Source organism: Cupressus sempervirens, chromosome 6 (assembly GCF_028749045.1).
Source record: "Cupressus sempervirens isolate cs-2001-9-10 chromosome 6, ASM2874904v1, whole genome shotgun sequence".
NCBI lineage: Eukaryota > Viridiplantae > Streptophyta > Pinopsida > Cupressales > Cupressaceae > Cupressus > Cupressus sempervirens.
This window is the reverse complement of record NC_143123.1, coordinates 662,463,660-662,475,932: the sequence shown is the minus strand read 5'-3', so window position 1 is coordinate 662,475,932 and position 12,273 is coordinate 662,463,660. Positions and strand designations below refer to the sequence as shown.

General features: G+C 36.3%; 1 protein-coding gene across 1 annotated transcript in view; it reads right to left on the bottom strand.

The window, feature by feature from the left end:
- Positions 1–680: 680 nt before the first annotated feature.
- The window catches only part of LOC149553925 (putative catabolite repression protein creC), a 62,299-nt gene continuing 50,706 nt past the window's right edge, over positions 681–12,273 (bottom strand). The window contains exons 9-11 of the mRNA XM_089789262.1: positions 2,764–2,869; positions 2,558–2,650; positions 681–1,671 (exon numbers count right to left, since the gene is read on the bottom strand). Coding sequence (XP_089645388.1) covers positions 1,285–1,671; positions 2,558–2,650; positions 2,764–2,869 — 586 coding nt within the window. The 3' untranslated portion in view covers positions 681–1,284. The remainder of the gene's footprint in view (positions 1,672–2,557; positions 2,651–2,763; positions 2,870–12,273) is intronic.

The following is a 12,273-nucleotide window of genomic DNA, read 5'->3' as shown; positions in this document are numbered from 1 at the left end:
TTGTAATATTTCATGTCCTTCGAGCTTGTAATTTTGAGTGGCCCCCCATACAAGGAGCATATATAAAATAATATTAAATTGGATCGTCATTTACACATATTCAACTTTTTTTGAACGCCAATACTTAAAATGTTTGACTCTAATAAATCATTTCTTCTTTACAGACCAGTATATGCGCAATAGCATTTTCAAATATGTTTTCTTTATCTAAGTTTTTTCATCTACCTTTTACATTGGTTATTGACAAACCTGTAAATTTATAAATCATCTTTTTGACATCAATGACAAACATGTTTGATAATGGTAACAATTGTATGATTAAATATTGTGTATTTAGTTATTTTTATTACTGAAAAGTTTATGAATTTTATTATCAATCTGAGAATAGTCTTGGTTTGGTCCAAGGTTGCGGCTACATACGAGTAAACCACTTTTTCCAAACAAAAAGCACCACAGTAGAGACCCATTAACAAATTCAAACAAAAAAGCCCTAATACATGTCACATAAGTCAATGATCAAGATTTGCCACTAGGTCCTCCCTTAGTCTAGCACATCAATAAAATCTCCTAATCAGTATCAAACGCATCGAAATGATGCATGTTTGACGGAACTTGTTCATTCAATCACATAATCAACTGTATGTGTTTTTTAAAAAACAAAGTGGCTATATCAATCGAGCTGGGAAGCACAACAAATATTTGCATATATTAAACAGAAAAATGTGAAATGATAGCAGAATCCCGAAAACCTGTATGACACATATAGCATAGCATTAGTCTTTTTTCCCCTTTTCACTCTGCTTAACTAAGTTAAGAGCATTGATGAACCATAGCTTCAAAGAAAACTGTTATGGCTAAAGCCAGTTCTGCATCATAGCCACTCCACTTAGGATGACAACTCCATTGTGATACAAATTAATTCCTTCCTTATCCAAGGTGCAACATAAAAGAAACCAACTGGCTTATTCCATATATATTGCCTTACAGAAACTAAAAATACCGTCAATGACAAGAATGATAATTCTCTATGATATATGATATTACAAGCATACTGGTTGTACAAAGGCACCCGCAAAAAGGCAGGTATTTAACTTATAAACATTTGAAAATTAAAGGACAACCAGCTACACTCCCGCACATCCCAAGCCTCTCTACGTACAGATGATGCTCAAGACTAACCCAAAACAGCTGTGAAATTGGCAAAAGGCGTGACAAATAGGGGAATGTATTTGCAATTCACAATTTCCCGACAGGGTAATTGAAACTGGAGGGATAAAATAATCACTATTGCTTGTAACTTAGACCTGAAGATTTTCCCATTAATTGCTTTTCCTTAGTACCACCAAGAGAAGCATCTGAATTGCTAGACGTCTCACCATTTGGCCTAGCCCAGATTTTCAAATGACCTTCGTGTGAAACAGTTATAATTGAATCTTTTGTGAAACTTAAACCAGATAATGGTTCAGCATGTACCCGGTGAGCCATTACAGGAGACAGCTTTGGAACATCCCTTATACTTGGGGCAGGCTGGAGAACTCCAAATGCATGTGAACTCTCCCAAAGAGACGATTGACTGCCTGCACTGAATGTAGGAGATCCCCCTGGAATACTTTTCCGGTTTGGCGCAACTATTTCATCCATTACCAGGTCCCATAACAGCAACTGTGTATCCTGCAAACATTAAGACAAATTATTGAAAAGACTCAATAATATCAGTACCGACTATAACCATCATTACTCATTTTGCAATGGATTGCCTTCTCAATTATAAGCAGTAAGCTTAATTTAAAAAGGGATAATCAACTATACCAACATCTTCATCAACAACTGGCTTTTAGATTCCTTGGAAAACTAGGATTAGACCATTTTCCTCAAGATGTTAGAATCTAAAATTAAACATTGCTGAGGCAAAGGTAATAAAAAAGTAACTACGATCTTCACTCGGTGAGAAATAAAAGGAAGCTTTAAGTCATCACACAGATAACCACAATGCAAACTGACTAACAACTATAAGTGCAATGAAGTGTAACAAGTAATGATGTTTACTGTAAGCTGAAAATATGCAGACTACTTGAACCTGAACGAAACTAGCCAACACCATCAACTTGGACTTCCTGTAAAAATTATACTCCAGAAATTCACAGCAAGAGATCACTACAATCCAAGCAAGTGTTCTGAATTAACTTCTCCTACTAATAAATCTTTGTTTGTATCCACTCTTTCCTACTTCATGAATGCATTATGTCTTCTATGTGAATTATCTGCACGTCCAGGTGCTTAAAGTAGATTTGGTTATTTTATAGCCATGCATATTATGAACATAATACAGATTGCAAGATTGGTTTTGAAGACAAAAGTTATCATTTTTCCATTTCCAAGATTGTGTTGCTCAAAAAATAGCATAGAAGATCTGACAGGAAGAAAACTTTTGAACTTCTCTATGCCTCCCAATATGATATTATAAATATATTACATGTTGAACAAAATGTGTGTAAATATATTACATGTTGAATAAAATGTGAATGTTAATATATTAGAAGTTGGATATAATGGGTACCTGTCCCACTGATCCAAATCGATACATGACATTTTCCCCAGTAACATCTGAAGAAGGTGGGGTCCAGTATGAGTCAAATGCAACACCACTCACCTGTTACATCAACCTAGGCTTATTAGCTGCAGAGGGGAACAAAACACCTAGGCATATTAGCTTGCAGAGGAGACCTAAATAAAATAAAAAAATTAGATACTTCCAAAACTTACCCATGAATTGTGACCTTCACCCCATGCTACAACTGCACGATCTTCCATGCTCCACACCTGGACTAGATCATCTTCTCCTCCCGTCAAGACGTATTTGCCATCAGGGCTGAGGTGCCATTCACATATACAGAAAGAAATAACATTAATATACTATGTCAACCATGTACTTTATCAAAATATGAGTCATCATAACAGCATAGAAGTTGAACTAAAACAATTAACTAGCTACCCCTTATGTGCTGCATGCTATAGTTGGACAGTGCATGTCTTCAATCTTATATAAAACAACATTTTTAACCATATGAAAATAAGTGCGATGATATATTCTGTTAGCTACAAACCGTATCCAAATATGAAACATCGTGAAGGCACAGAAGTTGATCCAAAACAATTAACTAGCTACCCCCTTATATGCTGCATACTAAATTCTTAGACATGCATGTTAGGAATCTTATATAGAACAATATTTTTAACCGAGTGCAAATAAGTATGACTGATCCAGGGCACAAGTGTACCCAGCAGATAACAGACTCCACACAAACTCAGATATTTTATAGGCAGAAACAAGTGAATGGAGTGTTAGGATTAAACTATGGACAGAAATAACAATTACATGCAAATATAAAAAATATCAGAAAAAATAAACCACATAGAAAAGAACACAAGACACCAAGATTTAACGTGATTCACCCAATCCCTGGGCTAGTCCACCAAACAGCAAGTCCGATATTATTACAATCTAGTGATTACACTCCAATTATAATTTGTAATCCCTTACAGCTCAATACTGCTGCAAGAATCAATTTTCACATCACAACAACGAAATAAAACCTAACCCCAAGCCCTTCTATACAAGTATTTTTACCGCTTTAGGGTTACAACATGTTGGCCATACGTTGGCCACGGCCCAAAATTTTTTTTTATAAAGTATGTACAGTACTTCTTTAATCAGTCACCATAAAGTAACAATCTCCCACTTAAAGACTAATCAGACTCCACACTAGACAACAATCTCCCACTTGGAGATTGATCCTGAAGCAATACCGTTACTGCATGGGGCTCCCACTGGATCAAACCACCCTGGACTTTGTTGTTCTTTTATTCTTGTTTAGTCTAAAAGACCAACCGAAGCAGAAGAGGAATTCAGCTTCTCCCTTGTCACTACATTGGTAAACATATCTATTGGATTGTCATTTGTATGTATCTTGTCCAGCTTTCACTGTCCATCATCTAAAACGGACCAAATGAAATGGTACCACAACTATATGTGTTTGGTCTTGGAATGCAGAGCTGAATTCTTCGCAAGATGAATGACACTTTGACTATCTGTAAACAAATAATTATCCTTTTGAGGGTGTCCCAATTCTTCTAAGAAGAACTGAAGCCATATCATCTCCTTCGTTGCCTTTGTAGCAACAACATACTCTACCTCTATAGTGGATAAAGCATTAACCTTTTGTAACCTAGAAACCCAGCACACGGCTACCCCACCAATACATAACCTGTAGTACTCCGTCTAGTATCAATATCCCCTGCCAAATCTGAGTCAACATAGCCCTATAAATTAGTACTAGATGTTCATTTCATATATCTAAGAATCCATTTGACTGCATTCCAATGCTCAATTCCTGGATGACTTGTATACTTGCTAACGACTCCTACTGCATGTGCAATATCTGGCCTTGTACATACCATAGCCTACATCAAGCTTCCTACAGTTGAAGCATAGGGTACCTTTGACATCTTCTCCTCTTCTTGTGTCTTGGGACACATCTCTTTAGTCAACTTCAAATGACCAGGTAAAGGTGTGCTGACAGCTTTAGCATTCTCCATAAATAAATGTTGCAACACCTTCTTAACATAATCAGCTTGAGATAGCGTCCATTTCCTATTCTTCCTATCTCTGCAAATCTTCATACCAAGGATTTGTTTTGCTGCCCCCAAATCCTTCAAAGCAAATGCATGTGCTAATTGGCATTTCAGCCCCTTAATCTAATCCATGTTAGACCCAACTACAAGCATATCATCAACATATAAACATAAAATAATATAGCTATCATCATTCAACCTCTTAAAGTAAACACAATGATCTGAATGACACCTACCATATCCACACACATGCATAAAACTGTCAAATTTTATATACCATTGTTGAGGTGCTTGCTTCAAGCCATATAAACTTTTTTTCAATTTGCACACTAAGTTCTCCTTACCTTTGACCTCAAATCCCTGTGGCTGAGCCATATATATATCTCTTCATCCAAATCACTATGAAGGAAGGTTGTTTTAACATCAAGCTGCTCTAAATGCAAATCTTCAATAGCCACAATACTTAAAATAGTACGGATAAAAGTCATCTTAAAAACAAGAGAAAATATTTCATCAAAATCAATGCCCTTTTTCTGTGCAAATCTTTTTACTACTAACTTGGTTTTAAATATTTTCTTACCTCCAGCCTCTTCTTTGAACCTATAAACCCACTTATTCTGTAAAGCCCTTTTACCTACAGGTAACTTGCATAAATCCCATATCTTATTTTTCAGCAAAGAGTCCATTTCATCTTTCATTGCAGACTCCCACTAAATCTTAGTATCCACCTGCACAGCTTCATCATAACATTCAGGTTCACCAGTATCTGTTAGTAAAATAGAATACAAAGAGGGAAAAAATCTGTCTAGAGGTCTACTTAGCCTTGTTGACCGTCTAACATTCACAGGGTTTTGTGGTATTTGTTGTTGCAGTTGTTGCACATCATGAGGAATTGCTGGAACATCTTTTGGAGTATCATCCAACACTATATAATCATTTTTTTTCTTCTCATGTTGCTGCAACAGATCTTTGTACGACACTTTCTCATTGAATATGACATCCCTGCTTCTTACAATTTTATGATTTTCAAAATCCCAAAGCATATAACCAAATTCATTAATGTCATATCCAACAAATACACATTTCTTTGACTTAGCGTCCAGCTTGGTTCTATTGTCAAAATCTATGTGAGAAAATGTTTCACAACCGAAAGTTTTGCGAAAAGAATAACTCACCTTACCAGTACATGCTTCCTCTGGAGTACCACAACCCAAAGAAGTAGAGGGACCTCTATTAATCAAATATACAGCAGTATTGACAGCCTCCGCCCACATGTGTAAGGGCAACCCAGCATGCAATCTTATGCTCTTTGCACACTCCATTATAGTCCTGTTCATGCGTTCAGCCACTCTATTTTCCTATGGAGTCTTTGGAATAGTTTTCTATCTACGAATACCATTAGTGGAGCAATAATCTTCAAATTCATGACTGCAATACTTACCACCATTATCAAATCTGAGACATTTTAATTTCTTAAAAGTTTGAAATAGATCAGATTTCTGTCTAAGGAAATAAACCCATACTTTTCTAGTTGCATCATCAATGAATGTAACATAATAATGAGAGCCACCAAGGGAAGATACCTGAGCCGGTCCCCATACATCAGTATGCACAAGCTCTAATTTCTCTTTTTTATTTTCCTTCCCAGACTTCACAAAACTCACTCTCTTTTGTTTTCGATACACACAACTTTCACAAAAATCCATATTAACACATTTCAAACCTGGTAAAAATTTTTTTAAATGAAGTAATTTCATACCTTTCTCACTCATATGCTCGTCTATTGTACTACAGTGTTGTATCAGAATCTACAACGGCTATTTGTTCTCCCTGCTCAATTGCAACAATTGTTCCCAAACATTCATTTTTCTCTGAAACAATTAAAGTAGAAGGAACAATATGACCTATACAAAGATACAAAGATATACACCTCTTGCTACTACAAGGGAACTTTTTGAAACCTTCCAATTTTTATCATTAAAAGTAACTACACAACCCTCATCACCAAGTTGCCCTGCTGAAATTAAATTCCTACTCAACTTTGAAACATGTCTTACCTCATATAGTAGCCAATGATTTCCATTTTGCAACTTAATCTTAACTTTTCCCTTTCCAACAATCTGACAAGGTTCATTATCCCCCAAATAAACAAGTCCAAAATCCCCTTGGACATAATCAATTAAATAACCTCTATGAGGTGTAGCATGAAATGAAGCCCCAGAATCTAAAACTCATGAATTGTCAACACTTTCTAAAGACAGAAGCAAAGCATCCTCCTCAGATTTGTTACTTACCACATTTGCCTCCTTGTCTCCATCTGGTTTATCTCCTTCATTTTTCTTTCGAGTCCAACAATCTTTCTTTGTATGTCCTGGTTTCCCACAGTACTAGCAGTCGTTCGGTCCTCTCGATTGAGACCTCCTCCCCTTTGACTTTCCTCTTGATTTCCCACAATTTCCGGAATCACTTCCTCTTTTTGTCATTCTATCTCTGCTTTGTGCATTCAAAGCACTTCTTGATGTAGATCCACCTGAGGGTTTCTTACAAGTTTCCTCACTCAAAATAACACCGATCACATCATCATATTTTAGGGTACTAGATCCAGGAACAGAATTACTCACAGCCATCACCAAACCATTCCAATTTTGGGCAAAGAACACAAAATCAAGAGAGCCCTAATTTCTTCATCAAAATTGATACCCACAGAAGATAACTGACTAGTAATAGTATTAAACTCATTTAAATGATCCACAATAGATCCACCTTCAGCCATTTTCATATTAAATAAACACTTCATGAGAAATACCTTGTTTGAAGCGGAGGGCTTTTCATACAGTTTCACTAAGGTTTGCATCAACTCTTCTGTCGTCTTTGCTTTTGTAATATTAAATGCCACTGATGACGTCAGGCATAACCGAATGCTTCCAAGTGTCTTTCTGTCTAAAAGATCCCAGTCGTCATTTGACATAGATCCCTGATTCTTGGTTTTGCCTTCCAACGGCTTCCACAAATCCTTCTGATAAAGATAATCTTCCATTTGCATCTTCCATAACTAAAAGTTCTACCCATTAAACCTGTCAACCCTTAGCTTACCCTCGTTTGCCATCGCTCCCAATCTACCGTGAGACTTTCCTGCAAAGAATAACTAAAAAACAACCTCGCCCTGATAACACTTGTTAAGATTAAACCATAGACAAAAATAACAATTACATGCAAATATAAACAATATCAAAAAATAATAGATCACACAAAAAAGAACACAAGACACCAAGATTTAACGTGGTTCACCCAATCCCTAGGCTACGTCCACCAAACAGCAAGTCCAACATTATTACGATTCAATGATTACAACCTAATTACAATCCATAATCCCATACAACTCAATACTGCCACAAGAACCAATTTTCGCATCCCAATAATGAAACAAAACCTAACCCTAAGCCATTTTATACAAGTATTTTTACCGCTTTAGGGTTACAACATGTCGACCATATGTCGGCCATACATCGGCCACGGCCCAAATTTCATTTTTTATGAAGTATGTACAGTACTTCCCTAATCAGTCACCACAAACTAACACAGAGAAATGTGAATATCAAATCAAAGTGCTAATACAAAAGAACCACATGAGTAACTGGCATTCACAGTTCGAGCTTTTGGCGCAATGGCAAATAATTGGTATCAAAGTCTTGGGTCACAGGTTCGAGTGTCCCTTCAGTGGGTGCTGAAGGCTCAATCCATGCTGGGGTGGAGGTTGTTGACTAGGTGGTCAGCATCTACATGGAGATTCGCGACATGGTTAACCACCTCCAGTGGGTCGGGTTAAATCTTGCATTTATAATGTGCATTGACAGTTTGAGCTTTTGGTGCAATGGCAAATGACAGTTCAAGCTTGCTTAAAATGTCAGGAATGGATCATTAATAAGAGATAGCATCTTCTATGAATGTAACTTGCATCTACTTTTGCCAATTGGAGTTACTTCTCATTTATTGGTTGTATTTGTCTCCTCTTATCTATATGAACTCCACTCACTTTGAATGTGCTCTAAGCCTTTATATGTATCGGGGATTTTGCTTAATGCATATTGCATTGGGCCATCTCTTCTCTTTCAGTCTTGTTGATGCAGGAGCATCCAGGTTTACACGCACCACTCAAAAATAGTAGTTTAGTTTTGGCCCTCTCTACTGCATAATCTTGGAGGTCAACAAGTATTAGTGCTTCAGCAAGTTTATTCAATTTTATGGCTGAGATCAATTTTAAGGCTCTATGTGTGGGTGTGCAGGTGTGCGAATGTGTCTATGCGTGGAGGTGCAGTGGTGTGTATGTGTGCGATGTATACCTGTATATAAATACCTACCTACCAACAGACATGCATACATACAAATATATGTATGTATTGCAGCAGGCTGTAAGGCTAGGTACTAACATTTTAGAGTACGTACTGAATGTTGGATGTGTCTTTTTGAGTTTTTGGTCATTACTGTAGATAACCTGATTCAGTATTTTGAATGCGGTTAAACAGTTGGCTGATTAAATTAAAAAAAATCTTTACTGCCCCCAATCCTACACCTGGTATTAGCTTTCGATTTGATGGAAGGCTTGGCTTCTTTTTGCTAAGCACCTGACTCCCAGCATCAAGTGCTATAAGTTACTGCATCATTGAAGTGCCTGAAGGAGTTAGTCTTGGAAAGCCTTAAGAAGTTGTTTGCAATTGTGAGGATCCTATGAATGATGCAGAGAGCTGAAGTGAAATGCCAAGATTATAGAGGAAGCCAAAACAATTGTAGAAATATTGATATGGAAAAAATGTTGAAGGTCGTGGCAACAAAATTGGTAGTAGAAACAAAGGAAAGCTGATCCTGTTAAAGATGTAAATGAAGACAAGGAAAAAGTAGGCCAAGAAAAATGAATGAAATATTATTTAGAGCTATGTCAAACATAAGAAATAGACACTGAAAATATGCTTCATTATAAAAAAAGTTAAGGAGAAGATACGATCAAATTATTGCAAAATGTAAGGCTAAGTTCTTACCAACAAATTATCACTTGAATCTATCAAAGTGATTACAAAATTTGAAACAAAAAATTAATTTCAAGGACAACACAGGAATTCTAAAAACTTTATGTTTGAATTAATCATGTAGAAAATGATGTTGATAAGATTGCAAACTATATCAATGTACTTGAATACCACTTGAAGATGAGTTCTGCATGGTCCAAGTGAGTTCAATGGAAGAAGCGTATTAATATGCCTTATGGTTGAAGAAAATGGGCCAAAAAGAATTAGAATAACTTAAGTGGGAGAGGATGGTCCTCCAAAGAAAGAGGAAAAGCTAGTGGTCGGACTAATGAGAATGAGAAGAAATACAGCAGGATCATTTCAACCAAGATACATGAGGAGGTTGAAGAAGAAGACACTATGGAAAAGGAAGAGATGAGGGATTGACCTGTTGGTTGCTAAATATGTGGAGCAAAGTTGGACACAAAGCTTTTGAGTCTCCCCAATGTTAGCAAAACAATAGAAGAATGAGTAACGCAAGAAACTATTGATGTGAGTTTTATTCTAATACAACATACAATCAAATAGTTAATGTTTTGGAGTGAAACATCAACTACTCAATCCTCTCTTGATATAAGGTCGTTCTCTCATGCTAAGCTTGCATTGTAAGATAATGAAATTACTTCGTGGATCCTTTAACCGTGGATACTCGCACAATGAAATAACATGATATTTTGGTAATCACTTAGGAGATCACAATATGAAATAACATGATGGATCATGTAGTATGATCCGAAACGTTGATGGTAAAAAAACACACACAATCGAATCCAGAAAACTTCTTAATCACTTAGGAGAGTTATGCTATTTATTCAATGGATATCAACTGCTGGCACTTCTAAAGATTTAGCTTCACAATGTGCAACAAAAGCATAGCTTTGATCTTCAAATTTCCACTTCAACTAAAACTTAGTTCTGTTGGCCAGAATGGATACATGAATGTTGTCATTTATGGCAACACTCATATAGGTCGCATGATGTTTAAGTTCAGTTTTGGATTTGATTGATAAGAAAATTTTCTAAGTACAATAGAAGATAACTGTCAGCAGAGGTGCAAATTTAGTCAGCTAGCTTCACTGAAAGAATATAATTGACCACAATTTTGGAATATGATACAATAGAGTTTGTAGATGATCTATTTATGTTTTCTGGTATTAGCATAACAGTTATTGGTCAGAAAACATGAAGACAGGTTATTATTGCAATGTCAAAATATAAGACAGAGATCGGATATTTTATCTAAAGAATTGAATTGTCTTGACAATTTAATTACTTGGCATTGTAGGGACAACGTCCTAGATGTTAACACTCAGTTAGCATTTTGTGATAATAAGTTTTGGATAAGTGTTTACATGTTTTGCTATCAGATCGACTGGACAGGAGAAATGTAAAGGGTATATAAGAAGGCATTTTGGTTATGGGAAGTAATACTATGCTATGATTGTGTTATGCAAACTTTATGTAAGATGCTATGATGATTTTTGGAGGGTTAGATGCGATTAGATGTTTCATGGGCATGATCAAATGAAAGATACACAAAGGACAAATCAGATATTGAAGATATAAAATCAGTTTTGTATAGTATCTATAACTCTTGTATAGATTGCATATCATTGTATGAGCAGCGAGCTCCTTTTGTAATACAACTCCTAACAGGGTTGAGACCTCTAATAAGGTATAGTCTTCTAAAGGGCTGGTGTACTAAATGAATGCAATAGACTGCTAAAAGGGTCAACACTCCTAACACGGTATGTGTGCATTATCTTGTAGGTACCATCCCCAACAGGTTTTCCCCTTGGCTAGGGTTTCATGATGTTTACTTTTCATTTCAGATCATTTACTTATGCCACAAGGGATTTGTATAAGTGTGGTGCAAATTTTAAGAGAGCATGGGCTAAGAGTCCAATGGAACAAAACAAAACACCTTGGGTGGACTATTCCATCCAAGGGAGACCATTACTCCAAGGAAAATCTTCATGTATACAACAACAATCTGTGAGGAGCATTTAACAAGGGAATAGCATTCTAGGGGCATACCTGGCCACTTTGGAGTGGATGGAACAATAGCACATCTGAACAAGAACCATTATTGGCCTGAGATAGGTAGGATCTGAAATATATGGTGGAGCATTGCAAATAATTTCAACATGCCAAATGGAGTAGCCAAAACATCAAATTATGTCAGCCTCTAACTGGCCCAAAAAAGCCATGGAGGATGTATGGATTTTTTTTCTTAGGCTGCCAAATCACGGAAAATTAATAATTCTAATTATGCAGTTTTCCATAGATTTTCTCAGATGGGACAATTTATCTGAAGTAAGAAATCAAATAATGTCACTCATTACTAGAATGATTTGAAGTAAAAAGGCTCCATGGATTACCAAAGAGTCTAGTCCTGGACAGTAACACAAACTTCGCTAGCCACTTTTGGCATACAGCATACAGAATATTAGATACCAAAAAAGAAGCACGACCAATACCCTATCAAGATTGTATATAGACAAAGATAAGTAGTAGGAGATTGGGTAATCTAACAAAATGCTTGATTGAAAAGAAGCCAAATCAATGGGATTTGGTTTTA